Source organism: Grus americana, chromosome 13 (genome assembly GCF_028858705.1).
Source record: "Grus americana isolate bGruAme1 chromosome 13, bGruAme1.mat, whole genome shotgun sequence".
Taxonomy (NCBI): domain Eukaryota; kingdom Metazoa; phylum Chordata; class Aves; order Gruiformes; family Gruidae; genus Grus; species Grus americana.
In genome coordinates, this window is record NC_072864.1 from 15,677,292 (window position 1) to 15,699,685 (window position 22,394).

The 22,394-nt window shown below is 42.3% G+C and overlaps 1 protein-coding gene across 7 annotated transcripts in view; it reads right to left on the reverse strand.

Moving 5' to 3' along the window:
* The window catches only part of ZNF423 (zinc finger protein 423), a 235,642-nt gene that overhangs the window by 97,569 nt on the left and 115,679 nt on the right, over positions 1-22,394 (reverse strand). For all 7 annotated transcript variants that reach the window (XM_054841008.1, XM_054841006.1, XM_054841009.1 and 4 more), the window contains one exon: positions 64-3,287. In XM_054841008.1, the coding sequence (XP_054696983.1) occupies positions 64-3,287 (3,224 nt within the window). The remainder of the gene's footprint in view (positions 1-63; positions 3,288-22,394) is intronic.

A 22,394-nucleotide genomic window follows, 5' to 3' on the forward strand; every position in this document is an offset into this window, starting at 1 on the left:
TCTCAGTCACATTGCAGGCCTACATTTTATCCCTCAGACATTTTAAAGTTCAACTGTACTTACTCTGGGAACAGGGGACGTCTGGGTACCTTTCCTTTGGCCACTAGTCTCAGGCGTCAGGTCTCGGTGGTCTACCTGAATGTGGCTTTCTAGGTCTTCAGCACTTTCAAATTTGACACTACACTCTGGACACCTCAGACTGCCACACGGTCTCTCATTCACCTCCTGTGGAGTCAAGCCTGAAGACTGTCCGTTGGTGCTCCTGGTCATGCATCCAGCACACAGGCCATAGGGAAGGCCGTTCACATCCAACTTTACCAAGTCCTGCTTATTCCGGAACTCCTTCAAGCACAACGCACACTTGTAGAGTTTTTGCAAGGCCTGGCCGTTGGGCGATGAGGTTGCAGAGTTTCCTGCCAATTTCTGCATATGGAACGTCCCATGAATTTTCAGCTCAAGGGTAGAGGTGACCGTCTGCATGCAGACAACACAGCGAAACCCGGTGAGGGAGTTTCTGAGATCTGGATGCATCTGGCAGTGCTCGATAAATTCCTCCTCGCTCTGCAGCGGCATTTTGCAGATCCGACACGTCCCTGTATCCAAACTCTTGCTGTGAGTGACTTTGTGCTCCGTCAGGGTCAGGAGTGATGGGAAGCGTTCCCCACAGATGGGGCACATGTAGTGCTTAGCTGGACCTCGATGGGTCTGCATGTGCTCTCTCAGGCCATTTTCTGAGAAAAAGGTCCTTGAGCAGATATTACACTTGTGGCTGCCTTTGATGAATTCTGCTTTCTTCCTAGAACAGTCATCCTCCCCAGGCCTGATGTTATGGTCTCTCAAACGATGATTCTGCAAGAGGACCTCCATAGTGTAGGCAGCCCCACAAATGTCACAGCCATACATGGGCTCAGAAGCATCAACATCATCCTCACTGGCTTCGTGACTGTTGGAAGTATCTGGATTCTTCATTAACATGTTCTGGATATCTGCTCCTTCTGTCTTCTTATTTGTTGGGGTCATGCCATTAGCTGTACCATTTTCAGCGCTAGCATCAAAAACACAATGTTTTTCCCGCAAGTGCTTCTCAAGCAAGATGATGGCATGAAAAGCTTTGCTACAAAACTTGCAGTTGTATTTTTTGCTGTGAGTTGTGATGTGGCACTGCAGTTCTACCTCTGTGCTAAAGGTCTCACCACAGAAGATGCATTTGTGAGACTTTGACGGATTTCCCAAGTGACTATGCTTCACATGGATCTGGAGATCCACCTCCTTCCTAAAATCCCAGTTACAGGCTGTGCAACGATACATCTTCTTTTCATTGCTGTGCTTGACTGCCAGATGCACTTGGATAGATACCTTGGAATCAAAAACTTCTTGGCAGAGGGTGCAGTGATACAACACAAAAGTATGCATGTCCAACAAATGCTTCTGCAAATCATCCACCGAAGAAAACTGTTTGTCGCAGCTCTCACATACATAATGAGTTGAAGTTGTCATGTAATGTACAGTGAGATGTTGCAGAAGAGACTCCTGGGAATCAAAGTCTTCTTTACACTGAGGGCAAGACTGTTTCCTCAACAGCAACTCCAAATGCAACTTTAAATGGGTTTGAAAACTTTCAAAATTTGAGAACTTTAGATCACACTGATTACATGGGTATTCACCATTAGACACTGAGTTTACACTAGCAGAAAGCCGTTGCCTTTTAGGGGAAGAGACTTCAACATCAGAAGAAACTGGACTCTGCTCTGCTTTTGACTTCTTATTGTGTGCCAGAGGAATGTTCTTGTGGTTTTCTTTAATATGCTTTGTAAGCTTCAGGATGGAGCCAAAAATGGGGGAGTTTGTGCAATAAGGGCATGAATAAACTTCCATAAAAGACTGCGTTGGCTGAATGACAGGGGAATCCAATTTTGAATTTCCTACATTGCAGTGAGTCTGCTGAATATGCTCAGTCAAGGTTGCTTCGGTCAGAAAGCCCATGGAGCACTGGTTACAGAAGAAAGCGTTGTTGCCATCTTGAGGGGTAGCGTTTGGGCCACAGTGAGTAATACGGATGTGCTCTTGTAAGCTATTGATATCTGCAAACATCTCCGGGCAGTAGTTACAGTGAAAGGCAGAAATGTTGCTAAACTGCATCATGGGATAGGCATGGTTTTTGTGCACCTTCCTCACGTGTTCATTCAAGTTGTACAGTGTAGGCATGGAATCAAGGCAGATCTGGCACGTGTGGCTTTGCTGAGGTTTGTCTGCATGAATGGTCTTCAGGTGGATCTCCAGAACAGCAAGGCTGTTGAAGTCGCGCTTCGAGCAGTACGGGCAGCTGTAAGTAACTTTAGACCAGTTCTGGCCTTCCTCTCTGTCCACAGACCTGATTTTCTTTTGTCCTCTCAAAGGCTTTAAGGTCGAATCTGGGGTGGAACCTCTTTCCACCGACGCACTGGAGTCAGGCGTTGCGCTGCTCATGGACGCCACGCTCCCCAAGACTGGGTCAGGGCTGATGCTGTGATTGCTGGAGTCAGGTTGTCTGTGGCTGTCCAAGTGGCAATAGACTTCCTCCACTGAAGAAAACTGCTCCGGGCACATAGGGCACTTGTGTTTTTTGTTGGCATGGGCTTGATGAATGTGTGAGAGCAGCGAGTTTTCGTCTGCAAATACTTCAGGGCAATGAATACACTGCAAATCTGCCTTCTCGGAAAGCTGTGGGTGGCGTGTCATTACGTGCTTCTCCAAATCTTCAGTCTGACTGAATGTCTCTTCACAGTAATCACACATAAAATCATCCTTCTTCACCTCTTTCTCAGTCTTTGCCATATGTTCCTTGTTCTTTTTATGAGCCTGCATGTGACTCTGCAATGAGCTGGTAGATGAAAACCCACGTTTACACACAGTACACTTGAACGGTTTGCTGGAGCTGTGGGTTTTCAGGTGAATTTTGAGGTGGTCGCTGCGAGAGAACGCAGCCTCGCATTCATGGCAATGGTACTTTTTATCCCCTGTGTGAAGCTTTATGTGGCGATCCCTACTTCTCTTGTGCTTAAAAAGCCGGCTACAGTAGGTGCATTTGAAAGGTAGTTTGTCACTGTGGATCTGCTCGTGCCTTTTAAGGTAGCTCAGGCGAATGAAGGACTTATCACAAAACTGACAGGGATACGGCAGGCCAGTCCCCCCTTCCTCCTCCCCGATGCCGAGATCACACCCATCTCCTATCATCTGAGTGGGTGATGCAACATCTTTGCTGGAGGGAGATGAAGCCACCCAGGAGAGTTGTGGGTCGTCATCACCATCTGTAATGGGAAAGCAGAAAGGAGATTAAAAACAATTCCCAGTGCATCTGTGAAATAAGGACAAAGCTCTCAACAACACTATGGGCTTCTGCTACTACAGCATAAAAAAAAAATCAACTAAAGAAAAATCTCTCTTGAATTTCAAAGGAGGTTTGAGAAAGAGAAATAAAAATATATTTGTAGACATAATTCACAAATATGCCAACATACAGTATTAATAAAAAACATTTTTCTTTAGCAGGTTTAACACCTGCTCACTGTACTGTAAAGCAATAAACAATGAATAAAGCAAAACACAGTGTGCAATGAAGCAATACAAACATTTCGAAAAGCTACAGTGTTAAGTGATCACCTGTGATTTTGTGGGTCTTTTTAAATGCTACATCAAGATGATTTTAAGTAATGTCTCCATTATATAAAATCCTTCAGTTCTGTCTCAAAACCAACAGAACGAAAGGCTGCTCAAAAGCAGAGTCAAACACCTAGGTAAAATAAACGCATCAGATTTGAGACAGCTCAAGAAAATCAGAGAAGAGATCTGCACCATTACCACATTCATTCGTATGAAAGGTAATGTTGCCTGCTTGGTACAAACCCAAACAAATTAAAAAAGCCCAAAAAATCACCATTGGAGATCTCAAGACATAACAAAACAATCAACTTCAGGATAAACCAACAATGGCCCAGCCTCTGTTTTAATAACTATTTCCTTTGCTCAATATGAGGCTTTGGAAAATATTTTATAATTTGATATTACCATAAAGAAACACAGCACTAACTCCAGCAGCAAAACAGTCATTTTAGGAAAAATACATAAAATGTTGGCAGCTTTCATAAACAGAATTGTTAACAAGAAACAGAAAAGAGCGATTTCAAATAACCTAATTCCAATAAATGCGGAGATGTTGAGTGAAGCAAAAATACCGCTAGTCCAATATAAAACTGAACCACAGAATGAAGCAAAAATAAAATTCATGTAAATGAGGGAAGGCGCTGACCACATATACATTTGGAGATTCAAAAAAGGGAACCGGTTCTCCAGATACGTTGTCCTTATAAAACATTTAATGTTCCTACTTCAGCTCTTACTAAAACAAACCAATAAAAAAATCCCCAACTGTGCGTGTAGGCTGCCACACGCGCACTCCTCGTGCCTGCCAACTACAGAGTCACCAGGCAGAGAAGAGCACATGTACGGCGGAGTAGCTCTCAAAGAAAGGCTCAGCTAATGAGGATATCACCACTGTAAGAGGCTAGCTCCTGTGGCACCGTTTCTTTGGCAAAGACCTTCCCTTTCATCCTAGGAAAAGAGAGAGCAGAGCTACCTTGGACAAACTAAACCAAATAATCACACACCAAACAACTTTTCCGGCACAACGGGACTGCCTGTTTTCCGGGATGCACGGCTCGCTCCCCTTGCCCCACACTCCCTGGGGAGCTCTGCTCCCCCGTTTAACTAAACCTTCTGCTCCAGAGCAACACCGGACACGGAGAACGCGCTTCCTCCCACTCCCAAAATGCACCCCGGCTCTCAGCAAGCACCCGTGCTTCTAAGATGCTCAAGATCTTTGTGCTCAACTAACTCCTCTGAGCCTGGCCGAGCCCCATCCTAAAACACAAGCGACGAGCCCCTGATTTTTACATAAACTTTTCTCAGGCTTCATTCCCCCGACCATTAACCGGTGTCTCTCTGCGGCTACAACAAAGCCTCATGTTCCCAATTTAAGCCACCTCCACCGCCCGCCCCGCTGCCAGCGCAGCTTCGCTCTGCCCCCGGGGAGCCCCCGTCCCCCCGCCCGCCCCGTCCCCCCGTCTCTGCCGCCAGCCGCATCCGGGGCTCCGTCCCCACGGACCTGCGGCCACGGGCCGTCGGAGGGAAGGAGGCAGCCGGCTGCCAGTGACTGGATTAGGGGCCCTGGGGAGGTGCCGGTAGCTCAGGGCTGGCTAATTCCCTCCTCTCGCCAGCTGGGCTCCTCCAGGGGAAAGGAGACAAAGGGGAGCAAGAGGGGGATGCTGGGCCTGAAGTAGGGCAGCACATGTTGCATTTGCTCCGGCTACTGCTGTCTACGGGGCAGGGGGAAAGTAGAAAAACAACAACAACGGGGGAAAAAGCACGCCACCATTGTGTTACTTACTGCTCGGGCTTACTGGCTGTAATTTAAAATAATTTAAAATATCCACTTTGCAGAAATTATTAGAAAAATATATGCATTTTAAATACCTTCCCTTTTGCAGCCAGACTACTTGTGCCTTGTGCTGGGCAGTGGCACGCAGAGGAAGGACTGCACCAGGGAGAACCCGGAGTACTTACAACGGCTCCAGTGAATAAAGATTCATTGTTCAGCTTTGAAACTGTAGATGCAATGGGCCAAATCCAGTGGTAACACAGGCGGGGCCGACTGCTTTAACTTCGTTACATCCATATGCGCTTATGCCAACCATTACATTGGTCCACCATGCAAATTGAACAAATCTTTTAGAAGGTCTCTTTTTCCTCTGAAACGAACCGATCTACCTCAAAATGCACTCTAACATTCAAATGGGGCCAGTTCCCCTCCAGCTGCTGCTATTCAAACATATTGGGCTATTCAAAAAACAAAATCAAAGAAAGCTGGTATTACTTTGTGAGTGATGCACAAAGACATTGCTGTGCTAATATAATTTGGATTCAAAAAAATTAACATTTCTCAGATTGAAAAGCTGGGTTTGTAATAAAAATGGAAGCATTTACATAGACAGTGGAAAGCAAAGATTCTCTCCTTTTGTTAGCTTGATTTAGACATTTCACCGATTTTCGTGTTTAACTTCTAGATTCTTTATATTGCACCATTTTCGCATACTTTTACAATTTAAAAAGAATTAGGAAACTTTAAGCCCCAGAAACAACCTACCTTGACTTCCTTACAAGTAAGATACTGAATTACTAAAGGTCTAAACTGAAAAAATTAGGGAAAACTCATTATCATTAATCTCTTTATGGAATGAAAAATAGCCCTGTTAATTTTAACTTGCCATATTAAATTGAAGAAAAGACCTATAATGAACTGAGAAGGAAATTCTAAGGTGTTTTACCAGAGTAATATTTTAGTGGGAAGATATATTTTAGATGTGGTGTGACATGTCTGGTAATGATGGTTAGAATAATAATTCTACATTAATGCAATCAAAGGAATGTAGCAGAATGAGAAAAATCACTTTCAAAAAGGAGATTAAAGTCATTAAAAATGGCTAATCCTGCAAAGTGGGACTGTTCTAAAATAGAGAATCACATGGCTGGTGCAAGGCTTTTGTCATTTGTGCATAAGAGAATCAAAACAAGTATTAAAAGGGTAAGAAAATTCAATAAAAAGTTTAATTAGGAAAAAAAGAGCATTAAGGAAGCTTCAGGACGTCAGTAGTCCTCAGGATATATGTGCAGGTCATGAAGCTTAAAGGGCCAAACTTGATAATCAATCTCAAAGTGGTACAGTAATTTAGCAACTTAATGTTCAGCACGTTTATGGGACTGCAAGCATTTATCATCATCACTGAGGAGCTAATTCCAGGCTCAATGCATTCAATAAATGTATTTTTCCTTCTAATAAGAGCAATTTGGCCAAACTGTAGTATAAATCATACTTCATTCTCTGTTTATCTTCCAGATAACATGAGCCAAGTTCAGAAAAACACTCATGAAGCTAAAACAATAAAATGAAGTCTTAAAAAATGTGATCTCTTTTAGAAAGGAGAATTAAAGCACATCACAGATTGCCAGGAGTAAGCGGCACTGCGTCTCAGCATACATTGATGATGTTGATATATTTATTATTTCAGAGTTATTTTGCTAACAGAAATAAAATCAACCAGACATAATTTCACAGCCCGTGCAAACACTTTCCCCATTTTCCTGCTCAAAGCTACCTGGAAACATTACGCTCCCGCCAGACTTTGTGCCAAGCTGCATTTGAAGGAGTTGCAGAGAGACAGGCTTGCTCAGCTGCCCGGTCACTCACGCGGCCCCAGCCCTGGGGTCAGCGTTCCTGGGGAGGTGCTTCACAAACCCAGGCTACCCCCCAGCCAGCTGCTTTTTCTCCTAAGAACAAAAGGTATGCACAGAAAGCCCATTTGCTGGCCCAGACCTTGCCTAAACCCTCTTGTTTACCAATGCAGAGCATCACTGGGTTCCTCTCCAGTGAAAAACCTCCCCACTCTGTCTCCCCTACATGTGGAGGGTTCAGGTGGCTCTTCCACAGGGCCTCCATCTGTCCCCCCACACCACCAGCACATCGCAATGCGGCCAGCGCGGTGTGGGAGGACAGTTTATTCCAGCGGGTTTGGGTGCAAACAGCAACACTGACTGAGCACCATGGGGCTCAGAAGCAGCCATGCAACCTGCCCACACATCAACAAAATATCCAGGGTTTGGCCAAGGAGGCAACTTTGAGACTCCCCTCCTGAACCCGAAAGGCATCTCCACACAGGACAATAAACCAAGGAGGTTAGATTTGGAAGGTGCTCTTATTCTCTCAAGTTTATTCCTCTAGCACAGAGCTAGTACACAAGAGAAATAGCTACATTAACAAAATGAATTGTTCAAATGAATTGTTGAGGAAAGGATTGCTGTTTATGTTCGGACTCCTGGTTCTCTCCAAACCTCTCCATGGCACACAAGTTAAAAATGGTCAATGCACTTACTTAAATCACTTTAGGCTGTTGAGATTTGATGGAATTCTAGCACCCAAAAAAGTAAGTGACTTTTGAAAACAAGCTTGGCATCATAAGACACGCTTCTGAACTGTGTTTCAGTTCCTCATCTCCATAATAGAAAAAAGCCATCTGCTCCTCAGGGGCAAATTGTAGAGCTTACTACTGTATAGCTGTGAAACCCTGAGACATCCTCAGATGGAAGGCCTGATAGAAATACTATCCATTTCAATAATTATTATTATCACAGATGCTTAACTATGAGAATACAACACAGAGATTGACGACTGAAAAATCTTCAGTACTGGTTACAGCAAATTTTACGTTGCTGCACTATGCATTAAAGCCAAGGATAGATCATTACCACGGATTACAGTAAGGACCTCACGTAGCATACGCTGCTCATTTACGCTGCAGTGTTGGCGTGAAATAACGCAAATCAAGTTTACACAGCAAATAGTTTAAATTTCAACATTTTCAGCGCAGTGTGACAGCTTTTTACTTAAAGTTTTGTTGGAGGTTTAGCCCCATTTTCCTGCACATTTCCCGCACAGTTATAACAAAGTAAATAATAAAAAATATCATTAATATTCCAAACTCAGTTTTCTAGGCATATATTAGCTTCACTGAAGATTTTTGTTTGTTGTGTCACAGAAGGCAATAGTGGACTGCGAACCACCAGCTCTTGTGGCAATGAAAGCCTTTTTATGCTGACACTGCACCTATCTCAGAATGGTGGTGTAACTGCTGGGCTGTGACTGAAACCCAGCGTTACTGCGCACTCAAACATGCTTCACTAAACAATGGAAAAAAGATTCCTACAACTTATTTATAATTATCCCTACAAAAATATCATGCAACTGTTCCCCAGAACTGGTGAACCCACCCTTAGCCAAGGCACTAAGGAGGGGCCCTGGGAAGTTCAGGCTGCTCTGAAGAGCTCTATACGCAGCCTCAGACTTCAGCAACATCAGCTTCTTCACATTTTTTTTAAATGCATTTATTTTAAGGCACTATGGCATTTTTTAAATATATATATATATAAAAATATATATAAAATGTTCAAAGCAAACCTAAAATTGGATAAAAGACTAAGAGGTGCTAATATAAGTGGCACCACAGGCAGGGCTTTCATTATTATCTGTGACTGGAGAAAAATGCAGTTATACCTAATTATGTGCTTATGTGGTAAGCATTTTTGGTGGACTAAATTACCAACAGTTAGTGACTCTTTTTCCAACTTCTCAGCTTTGCACTGCAATTCATTTTTAAGTGAAGTTTTTAAAAAAGACAGACAGACGTCTGGCTCAATGGAAAGCATATATAATCTAATTTTTCTTCTCATGCAGAGAGTAACTTGGTATTTAGAATACAAAATCAGCACAAGATGTAATGCAGAATTTCAAACATTAAACTTGCTGGGATGTCTGCCGCAGATAAACTGTTACACGTAGATGGTTTAAACCTCGCTGTCTTTGTTTAAACCTTTCTATAGCGATCAAAGATACATCTAATTAGTCTTTTTCACACTGCAAGTTAAAAGTACACACAAAGATGTCTATTGAAGCTTAGTTGATATACAGAAACTTGTTAAGCCAGAGCAACACATGCCTGAGCCCTTGTCTCCCATTAGCAGAGATATCAAGATTCAGTAATGAATAGGATGGTACGTAATTCTATACAGATGATAAAATCAGAAAGTTATTTTTAACATTATTTTTTCTTATGTCAAACAGTCTGTATTTTGCTGGTAACAAAAAATTAACATATCATTAAATAAGTTATTTCACACTTCAATAAATGGCATAATAAGGGGTGGAGGAGAAAGTTTTATGTTAGATCTAGGAATAAACTAAATGCTTTCAGAGTTGAATCACTGTTTTTCTTTACTCCCTTTGGAAAAGCAGCAGATACTATATTCTGCTGTGCATCATGGACTTGGGACTGAAAACAGCTGCACTCTAATTACATGTAAAGTGTACCAAAACATTCCTTTTATCACAGACTGTAAATCTGTTAGCATCTGTCTCTCCTTTGTTTCTTCCACAAGATACAAGCTTGTTTCTACATTTTTCTCACCTGTAGCGGTGATTAAAATTCATTATAAATGAAAGGAGTGAACACTAAAACAAGTTCCTCTGTGTACAGTTCTAAACTCAAATTAGAAACAGCTGTTTGCTAATTCATGCAGTGATGTTTTGTCGTGCTCTGTGAATCAATAACAACTCACCCTATTTCTACCAAAATGTTAGGATTATACATCTATTTTGCGTAGCAATTTGCTCTTCAGAAATGTTCAAATGTACATTCAGTCTTTTTTAAGCAAGATTAGAAGATGATACTGGCAAAATCATCAATGAATTAACAGAAAGATCTTAATAGCTTGCTGCTCGTGCTTACCCTGCTAGCTAGAGGGTCCCGTGCCATTCTTGCCTGCGTTGATGCCTACAGAGCATTTAGCAAGAAGGCACGTCGTAAGACAGATGTAAAAGAACAGAACTGTACACAGGGTCACACGCACACATCACAGATGCAATAGTCAAACTGAGAGAATACTATAAAATTAGAGTTTCAGCTATGACATGTACAACTTTCAAACATAAGGAATGACAAAGCCCTTAGGAAAATAATCCTAGTAGAATAATTATTACTTATAATAATTAGTTATAAAATTAGTTGTAATAAATGGTAATACTTATGCTAATTCTTACTAATATTTCTTTATATTATGTTAGCTAGAGCACATACTTCATATGACCCTATTGGCCTTACGCTCACACAGTCATATTCTGTGCTTCTTGCTACTTGGTGTCAACATTTATCATGATTTCAACACTTGATTATACAAAACAAAGAGACAACACACAGCGGTTAAGAGCTTTGCCTGCTTTATCTTTTATTTAAACCTAAGGATACAAGCAGAGCGGTTGCAACATTTTGAGCAGACCCCATGGTAGATTTGCAGAGCCTGCCCTCATCGCAGCAGGACCAGGGCTACCTCTGGCCCCTGCACTGCCACTCTGCAGTGTCAAAGATCCAGCCTGGAGCTGTGGAAGAGCATCAGCCTCCATAAAGGTCTCTGTGATACAGGCAAGGAAAGTCCTTTTCTCATCTATATATAAAGATGTTTTCCGTTCCTCGTGTATTGTTACTGTTAGCACAGAGGGCGCTTCCCATACAGCACAAACCCAAGTATTGAGACTCTGAAACACTCATGGAGATGTGGCCAGCAGAAGAGCCTTTCTGGTGGGATGAAATGCATGGGACGAATTTCCTAGATTTATGATTTCCTCCCTCCCATTTGACCTGGCAGCTCTCAAATACAGCAAGCACCTGTTCTCAGACTGTTTTGCTGAGTTCCCTCAGGCATGTGTGGTCAGACTCAGCTCAAGCTCTTTCCCTCAGTTCACACCCATAACTGGGTATCAGAAATACAGACGAGCTGCTGTTGGGAGAAACTCAATGAATACAGAAGCCGAAATTAGAGAGACAGACTTTTCTCCATGAACTGACCAGATCGCTGTGATTTAATTTAATGCTTTACTGTGCTCACTTTCATGTTTCTGAATTGTACTTTCAAGTGAAGATTAAGTCATTAATTACAATCCATTCAGCTCATTCATAAAATTCATGTAAGGGTCATATCCTGCACGGTGAGCAGGGAGCCCCGGAAGCCAGCACTGACAAGGACAGGCAGCACTTTCCCACAGGATATTCAGCTTGTGCAGAATCAAGTCAGAGCTCCCTTTGATGGTGTGGGCAGCAGTCTGGAGGAGCAAGTGCCTTTAAAACTGGGGCAGTTGCAAAGTAGGACAAAGAAAGTTTTGCCGAGACCTCTCCGATAAGCTGCTGCTTAAGACAAATGCATATCTGCTTCTGTGCTGGTAGACAATAACAAAGTGGTGTTTCCATTTCTGCAGACCTCTGTTTCAACTTTTCGGCCATGTATCAATGCTGAGTCAAAGGAAACACTAAGAAGGGAGAAAACTAGGACTAGACACCACGAATGCTCTGTGTCTTCTGGCTGGGGTCACCAAAAGTGACTGGATTGCTAGGATGGCTTTCTACGATGAGATCTTCATTGACGCTACGTAGTGACCTGACCTCTAGGAAAATGAGTTTTCAGTCCCTGTCTTTAACATATGAAAGTACTTTCCCAAGAACAGACTTTTGCTCCTAAATGAGTATTTTCCATCAGTGCTCAGTAGAAGAGATGTCAATTGCCATGTTCCAAACCCGAGAAAAACCTCATGTTTCAAACCTCAGCCCTGCACAGGACTTTACTGCCAAGCTTTCCGGCCTGAGGAATTTAAAGCTGGTCATATTATTGCAGGGGAAAATAAACCCAGCTTGTTAAGTTAGAAAGAGTAGGCTGTTCCAGACTCTCATTTTGATCTAGGTGGGAAAACTGTGACGCACTTACAAACTTAATGGGTTGATGTTCGTGATGAATAGACCTAATGCTGAAAAACACATGTTGGCTGAAATTACTCAGCAATAAACAAACAGTAAAAAACAACAGCATCCAGATTTTATATGCCTTCAAAGAACAAGGGAAGAAAAATCAATAAATTACATGTGACAGACAGTATCAAGTAACCTGTTTTATAGCTACGCATATGCATTATTGGTCTGACTTCCAAACGTGTTGAGTATTCACATCAATCCTATTGAAATCAATAGGAACAGCAGTTGTTCCACACTTCTGAAAACTCAAATGACATAAACATGAAATATAGCCAGTTCTACAGAGAGGTATTTTCAGAAAGGTGCACGTATTCCCTGTCCCTTTCATGAATTCTGAGCCAAGATTTCATGCAAACACTGTGAATGGAAATGAAGCTGCACTTGCAAACATCCCAGCTTCCACAAGTCTGGTGAGTGTAGCTCCTTGAGGCCTTCACCCACCTGGTTTTGGAGCAGCTCAGTGGGTATCCCTGGAGCTAATGAAGCCACCAGTTCCACCTCACCCAAGCCTGAAGACAGGCTTTGCTCCAGCTAAGCAAATATCCCACTCCTTGGGGATGGTATGTGTTATGGCAAAACACAATTAGTTAAGGCTCTGGGTTTGTTAGTGAAGAATTTTTAAAAAAATATTTAATTTAAAATTAAAAAAGAACACCTGCAAATGTAAAAGCACACTGCTGAATATGAAGCACATTCCTGAGTATCACTGAGATAAACATCGGTCATGAATCCGCACCATGTTTGTGCCTGGCCTGAGGGGAACTGCATTAAACAGAGGTGGGAAGGAAGTTCTCCACTTATCAATACCTGACAGAAATAACTGAAAGGTTTAAAAAGAAAATAACTATGGATTTTGTGCTATGAAAGATGAAAGCCAAACAGCATGGCTTGCCTAGAAGAGATGTGTATACCACGCTGTATGGTAATGCTACTTCTTTTTCACTAACAGTATCCATCATTTTAAATAAGAAATGACTTTTAAAACAAGCAAGCAAACAAAAGTGTTTGCCACCCAGTAAGAAGCTTTCTTGGTACATCAGTGTTCCCCTACAACAAACGTGCTGCATGAGAGACCTTTCAAGTTTAACCAGCTGTGACCCGGAATCTGTGATCTGAGGACTTGCACTGCACCACACAACAAAACTGTCCACCAAAAGCTGCTCTCTTCTTCTAATGCATCTTTGCCTTTTTGACCAAAGGGCCCAATGACAAATTGTGCAATTGCGCTCTCAGGTTTTCAAAAGAAGAGCTGTGATGACAGCTAAGGTCTGTCTTCCCAGGGCTCACACTCATGTAGGTGTAGCCCAAGGAGGGATCTCGCACCCAATTTCGCTGAGTGCCCATGCAGGCTGTTGGGGACGAGCCCAGCGGTGCCTGCTCCACAGCACCGCAGGGTCACAGCACACTGGATAGCCCTCTCCTGCGGGCGCCAGGCAGTAAGGTGAGACCAGCCCATGCTGTGCCCCATATCCTACACCGTGAGTCTGCTGAGAGTGTTTTCAAGCCTCTCTAAATTGTTTAGGGGCTTCTCAGGATGTCAGCCAGCACCGACCACACTCCGGAGAAAGCCTCCCATAGGGAGGATGCTCATCAGTGCAGGCAGGCAGGCAGGGGGAGCGCAGCTGGGGAGCCAGAGCGAATCCAACCAGGAGACGACAGCCCCTCCGGCCCCGCTGTGCTCCTGCCAAGAGATGTGCAGAGCCCAGCAGAAACCTCCCCTCCAGCCGCGGCTGTGCTTCCAGCCTCTGCTGCAGGTACCGCACTCTGCCCACGTACCTTAACAGTACGGCACTGTCCTTAAGTTCCCTAACAGCAAAGGTATCTTCCTCCTGAACTGTTTAATACAGCCTTAGGTGCTGACTGCCTGTATTCAGATAGCTCTAGTTTAACCAATAATGTGGGTTTCCTTCTGACTGCATGTGCGTGGTTGGGTTTTTTTCCTCCCACAAATGTGAACTGTACAATTTATTCTAGTTAGTAACTGTCTCTGTGCCTTGGCCACAGATACATGAGAGAGTGAATTTGTAATGAGGAAAGGTGCAGGGCACAATTATTTGTTTAAATTGGATTAAAATTACGGTTGGAGCATACATTGAATCATCTCAATTTATCCCTGAAGAGAAGGGAGGACAGCAAACGTCTTGGCACTTGCAAACAAATCTCTCTTTGCCCACCGTCTCTCCCAAACAGCACTCCTTCCGTTTGAGAACAGTCTCACACAGACATTGGCACTGATACCAGAGAATTAAATGAAATAAAGGGAAAAGCTATAGTCAATAGCTTTCTCTTTAACTCTACTCACATAATGAGGACTGGCTATACTTACAAAAAAATACCTGAGAATGTTAATAGACTAAACAACTCAGTAAAACGAATGAGGAGGCAGTGGTGAGAGAGAGATGGAATTTACTCTAGAAATATGCATTTTGATACTACAGGTACAGAAAGTATTCGGCTTTTTGTAGAGGAGTCTGCTAAATTAAAAAGTGGGTGGAAACTGGAGGTGGGTGTTTGAGGTGGGGGCATGTTTCCTGCAGAGGAAAAAATGGTCAAAAACCCAAAACAGTAATAGCAAAACACAAAAGAACAAAAAAACCCCAACACAAACAAAAAAAACTCTCAGGGAAAATCAGGCATCAGAGGTTTGATAGGCACACGTGTACCTCCAGAACCAGACGTGTTAAAGAAACCATCTCCAGTCAAGTAATGGCTGGAAACACGTGCCCCCTCCCCACCTCAGGTAAATAATTTTTTAGTTGTTTTCTCCAGATGTGAAAAGGTTTTGTACCTGCACCTAGATCTCTGGTGTGGGGTGTCTCACATGCCCAGAAACCTCATGTACAGTGTGGCACAGAGGAGTTACCAAAAACCTACAACTGAAATGCAACTGGCAGATACCTGGATGAGACTGCATCCCATCTCTACTGTCATAAAGAGGCAAAATAGTGACTTTAAGCTCCATAAGCTCACACACTGGCTGTCTAAAAGAAGAAATGTTGTCATAACTGAGTGGGCAATTTAAATCTTGGGGGGAAATGAAAAATTATTGTTTTCGTAAACAACACAAAGAGGTTTAAAGCTCAGATCAGCTTCACTTACAAAACCCCTACCATCCTAAATATCCCTAAATACCAAAAATCTCTTGCCCCCTCCCTGGAATCCATTTGGTTTTCTCATGCCCCTTTCCCAGACCCAGATCTGAAGCTCCCTGCCCAGACAGAACCACAGACTGGGCAACTCTGGTGTCTCCCGTAGGAGAGTGACAGAACAAGATACCCTAGATACAATTCACTTTTTTTTTTTTTTTTTGGTCAAGGCTTTGCTATTATTTATTTTAGTTCTGGCCAATAAGGCAAAAATTTTCAGAATAAAACAAATTTTCTGGCCACAGATAACCTAGACTGGTGTCTGAAATAGGATCTTTAGTCCATCTCACCCTTGCAAAAACAAACAAAAACGGAAAAATTAATAGTTTGAAGGAAAATTCAGTAACTGCTCCTCACACTGTCAGCCGGAATTACTTATGAAACTGAATTCCACTTCCCCCATCTCATACTCAGTTTAGCACATGGAAGTACGAGTACCAAGAGTTATGGAAGTACCAACCTTGGCTCCCCATCAAGACCAAATTATGTGTGTGTAGTTAAGATAGGAGTTCAACATATTCTGTTGAAAAATGGAAACTCCACCTCAGTCATGGAGCATCTGAGTATAAAACTAATCTTCTGAGTAGTAAATATTGGACTGACATACAGCAGTAAGTGTAGGACTTCAGATGATTCACCTTAGAGGCTGGGGTCCTGGATTCCTAGGAGTTGATTGTTAAAGACACATCAAAAAAAATTTTTTTTAACTTTTTTTTTTTTAATCAATTTTCCAATTATTTAGAATTATCATACCTTGTATCTTTGGATTTCCTATGAATATAACCATAGCCCCAGACCTCCTGGCTACCTGACATCACGAAGGCTGCAACATCATGTCTACCCTGAAGTCACTGTACACAGACTTAAAAGAGTGATTCCATCTTAATTCAGTTCTTTGGCTGGAATTAAGATACTGGATCTGATCTGATTTTTTTCTTACGGTGTTGCTTTGTATTAAAACACCCGTTTTCCAGTGGGTGGTGCCTAACAAAATACAAAGCAGAGGTGTGAGCACAAAGGCAAGAGCCATTACAAATGCACAGAAACACACCATGTGTCAACACATACCAGCTGCCTGATACGTACAAAAGCATTTAAAAAAGACAACTAAGTCATTATTTTAGAGTTTTGCCATATTTCCATTTTAAAACATTTTACTATCTATCTTATGTCGTTAGAGAAGCTTCCGTTGCAAACACCGGAAAGCAGACACCTCCTAACCATCCTACACAAATTCCTGTCAAAATTTTTTGCACAAAGTGTTATCAGGTAACAATATTTACCATGTACAGTAATTATGAAAAACTCTGAGATTGTGTAATTATGTATTTTAATTACATGATCTGATTAGCTTTTTTAATCACTTCATAAAAAGAAAGGAAATTCACTGAGGTTGTCAGAAAGTTAATAAAAATAAGGTAATTCACTGCTAAGGCTCACCATGGTGCCTTTCTAACTACTTCCTTGCTACACCCCACTGTGCCTAGGTATTGGAGGTCAACTATAAGTATTAATTTCCTTACTTTTATTAACTTTGGTGACAACATTCATGCTCTTTTGGTACGGGGGTTTTTGTTTCGATAGAAAATGCTTTTCATTTAGCTGAATGATATTTTAAGAGATGTGAACCCCTCAAAACCAAGAACCTGATTGACCTGAAGCCCACCAAGAGACCCAGCCTTGCCCTGCCCTGTACCTTCTTGCCCCTTTGAAGGGATGTTAGGGGAAGCTGCTGCAGAATGGTCACTGTCACACAGCACCGCATGAGACACACCACCAACCTGCAAAACCCACAAAATTAAGCAATGTCGAAAAATATATCAACACAGCTGGCTCGTCACACTAGGTAACAGTAAATCAGGGCCATCGAGATGCATGGAAAGCCAACACAGTGCTAGGAGAAGACGACAGAAATTGGCCCAAGAGTTGGATAGATGGCGGCTGGCAGCTGAGGCCAGGGCAGCACAGCAGAGGTGCCCGTGCCTATGTGAGGGGCCGGGCTGTTCCAGCCACAGAGGCCATGGCAGTGCCCACGGGCCTGGCCCGAGGAAGGGGAGGACTCAGCAGCAGCAAGAAGCGCAATTTCTGCAGGAGCCAGGACAGCCAGCTGTCTGCCCCGGGCAGCAGAAATCACCCAGGCATCCAACTATGAAACATAAACAGCCCCTCAAAATCGTCCCACCGGATGCTGGCAGTGCAAACCAAGGGCTGACGTGTGCACGGGTGTGCAGAGAGGGCTGGGGAGGTAAGGAGAGGGGTGCAAGGGGTAAGCTGTCTTCTCCCACTCCCGAGGCAGGATAGAGTGCGGCTGTTTCAGCTCTGGAAAACAATTTTTCTAAGTTTTGGATGTGGTTCTGCTCTAAGGAAACATTTTGTTTATATCCAAACTGGGAGTCTATAATGTAATACTTGGCTATTGGATTCAGCAGCTCTGTTTTAATCATTTTTGGTTCACCCTCTCCTCCCGCCAGCCTTTCTTTATTTTCCTCCTTCTTTCTCTTTTTACCTTTCCACCCCCTCTCCCTTGATTCTCTGGGGAGAACAAATCACTTTGGGAGGTTTAATGGACTGACAAGAAGAGAAATTTAATCGGGGTGTGCGCACATGGGCCAGGCACGTCAGAAGCAACCGCAGTGCAATCCATTTGGGCTGCCCCACTTGTGACCCCAGCTGGGCCGGGCATCCCCTCTCCATGGGGGCGAGATGGGGTGAGGTCCTTCGTGCTCGCGCAGGACTTCGGTGTTGCCTGCTTCAGGAGGAGAGGACTGCCAGATGCTGACAAGCCAAGAGCGGTTATTTCAGGAAACTTTTTTTAATATAGAAACAGCTGACACAAAATGCATCTCACTGGGGAGAGAAACCATGCTCCCAGAAGTAAGACCACTAAAAAGCCTCATTTTTCCAAGAGGAATCTAAAACAGTTTCAGGCCAGATATCACTTAGGTTTTTCATTTCCATTTTAGGAGACTTGCACTGTGTCTTTCCAGTCTTGCCCCATCCGTGGAGAAGATTAAGGGGCTGCTGCAGCCCAAAAGGGGCAGATGTGGGCAGATTAAGAAATGGTGCAAAGTGCTTTCAGAAAGTAGAAACAATCTCAAAGAAAATCTGGCTTGGACAAAACGGCCACTCATAGGGAAGCTGTGCTCAAGTCTCCCCACTAGCAGCGCCCTTTGCTGCAAAACGACTCCCCACACCACGTACCCAGCTCTGGGGCAACGGGGGCACGCATTCAACTGCTGCCTGGGAAAGGGCATTAAAAAGGGCAGGGCACAAAATGATTTAAACGGGCTTTTGTGCAGAAAATGGGAAACATTGTGTGCAACAACACGACTCCTTTCCCTTTGTACACCATTCGCTGTTACAGATTACATTTGCAAAGTATAGCTTTCAATATAGTGTGGCCAAAAGCAACCTAACAGCATAATTTTCTTCCTGGGTACTTCACTTTCGAATTCTTCTATGAACAATTAAGCAGAGATTTGGAAAAAATCAGAAAACAAAGAACCTCCTTCTTCCCATGTGCTTGTAAACCTGGGTAAACTTACAAGAGACCATCTTTTAAACAACCAATATGATTTACCCTTGCTTGTGGTGCAGACGCTGGCTACTGCCAGTAAATCTTAATGGCACACAGTGAGCGATACCTGACACTCTGCAAACTCACTACTACAAAGAACTTGCTCAGCTGAAGGTATTTGTAATGTTTTTCTTTCACCATTGCCTGTATTTTCATTTTTGCTCTTTTATACGGCATCTCTGCTCAATGAAGCTACAATATATCTGTGATGCTTACTTTAAAGTTTGCTTTTCTGTGCAATTGGATGGCATGAAAAGGACCATGAAACTATGGCTTTTAAAATAAGTCTCCTGACTGACAGTGCAGATTAAGAGAGCTATAAAAGACAAATACCAAGGACAAATATCAGTTATTTCCAAAAACTGGAAGTACTTTGTAGCATGAATCACAACCAAACTCTAACCCAAGATATCCAAAGAGAAAAATCTCTATCCTTGCACATACTTAGCCTTGTCATTTTGAACTACATGGTGCTCCTTACTAATCATCTCCAAATGATCCAAACACTTTCCAGGATCTTACTCTACGACAAGTTATTGTCTAACAGAAATCAGTAATTTTAAAAGTTACCATGCATTACTGGCTTCTCTCCTTCCCCTCCACTTACGTTTTTCATTTTGTTTCTTTCTGCCATTTCTCCATGTCCTCCCAAAGCCAAATTATTAGACTGCAAATGAGGCGCAGGTCCAGACACCCAAGGGGAGAGCCAAGATCTTCTCTCCTGGGGAGACTACCATAGTGAACTCAATGACTATCTGTGATGTTTGCTGGTACTAGGGAATAATATTTCCCTTGGGCACTTTCTGGATAGAGTCTACCACCTGGGTTAAGTCATTATTACAATCAAGCAGAAAAAAAAAGGGGAGGGAGAGAAAAGATGAAAAAACACTACAGCAAGCATCATTAAAGCTCATCAAAAGTGCATTAGAGAACACCTGATAATATACTCTGAACATTAATGATCCTTACGATATACCATATTAATGCAGATGTTATCTGAATTCATGAAAACAAAATTTTCCATTCACACATTTCCCTAAAATAGGTGTGAGGAAAAAAAAAATCTCTCAAAACTAATAGTTGCCAGCATTTTTTTCCGTCTCTGGAAACAAATAAATAAAATAATGCCTCTGAATTGGTATGTGTTGCTGATCACAAACCTCAAACATGTACTCTGACTTCGAGATGCTTGTTGGCATTCACTGGCAACATGTTACAGTTAAAATGGATGATGGTAAGCCAATATTAATAAAAAGGTTGTGATTGTGTTGTCTTAAATTGGACTGTTATCACTACTAAGATCAATTTTACTGGCAGCTTTAAACTCTCTGATGCTGGGCATCAATTTCCCTTGCAATTTTTCCCCCTTCTTGTTATGAGGGAGACGCATGAATGCCACAGAATTGATAGTGCGACTCTGTTATAAGGTGCTAAGTGCTGGATTATAGCAAGAACAGCTCAGTTGTCTGAAGAGCCTAATACTTCAACCAATAACTGAAATGGAGGTCAAAAAATTAATTCTAGGCACTGCTTAAATCCTATGTTCCTCCTTTACGGAGACTGCAAATCATGTCAAGCTCTGTATAAATAGGTTTTGTGGGGGTATTAGAGGGTGAATTACTGTCATCTAGGTGCTAGTGCTTAGTAAAGCAAGGACTATCAAACCCATTTTGCCAAAATCCAATGTGAACTGCTGCTGCTCTCAAAGAAAGAAGGTCACCCAACTAAGAACACTTCATACCAAAAGCTATGAAACAAAACAAAAAACCCCAAAACACACGTACATTCTTACAAAGGAATGTTTTAGAAATACAGTCACCCCTAAAGACCATTCCCTTATTGCTATTTGAAAGCTGAAGTGAAATCTTTTTCCTAAACAAGGAGCTGATAAGGTTTGCAGCATCTCAGAATTACTTCTAGAAATACGGGAAGCAGGAATTATTTTTAGTGCAGCTGAGAGGCCAGGCATATTTCAGGCAATCTCCCAGAGCCTGCTTCTATACCATGTGGGATATAAACCCACAAACTATGAAAGAACCCAAATCAGTATTGTTTTCTCAAGTGACATCCATTATCCCTCATCTGAGAAAATTAACACGTGTATCCAGAAGCTCAATAAACTAAGCTCAGAGCTAAAAGTCTAGGATTAACTCTTTCTGCGTCATAATAAATGCCATCTTTTAAGTCAGCAAACTGCTGATAGATTCTATTTTATATTCAGTGTTTCTGCCATTTAAGGCAAACAGGGACATCAAAATACACTTACACTCCAGCATAGTTTCAAAATGTTACAGTACACAGGGTAATCAGGAATTTCCAAATTCCAAACAGCTACAGAGATATAAAAAGGGAGATACAGAAGGGCCATTAGACAAACACATGCTGGTTTGGGTAGCATTAGGAAGAGTGTCACAAAATGAATAAAAACCAGCTTTTGTGCAAAGTGTCTTATTTTTTGACATCTGAGTTAACCACTGTATCTAGCAATAAAATGCTACAAATGTTAAATATAGGCAACCTTTGTTGCTTTGCCAGCTTATTTCTACATCAAATGATCATATTTGAAGATTTCTATTCCAGGCAAGTGTTCAGTACTTTTTTTCATCTTCCTGATCTGCCAAAAGATGGGATATTCAATGGATCAGATGTATTTTTTTGTCTTCTTTTTGCTCAGATTAATAAATTGGACAGTCCATAAATCTGAATGGTACTTACTTATTCTTAAGCACAAATACTTAGAATGATTGATAAAGCTGAATTTCCTACCTAAGTACATAGAAAACTCCAGGCAGGTATTAATTCTAGACTGAGTTTTACTACACTGCACAGATGGCCCCACACTCTGCCATACTAACATACATTACCAGGTATCCAGAACAAAAGCAAGGAAGACTTTTCTTGACCCACCAAGTGCATTGTACTTGTTTCCAAATGGTGCTCTGGGGTGGCTAACTTAGGAAAGCAGTGAAGAATGAGCCACGGTTTGTGACATTGACATACAAACAGTCAGACAACTTTCTGCAGTCCACGTGTTATTCCTCCCAGCATTGCAGAATCTTGCATCTGGTGGCATGTCCTTCTCAGGGACATTTTGCTAACTAGCTACCCAGCAAGAGCACAGGAAACACAATGTCTGCAGACCAGTGAATTCTGAAGCAGGGATAATAATAATAATCTGATCATTATCCCAGTGCTTTAAAAATTGGACCCCCTGGCAAGAAGCCAAAATAAAAC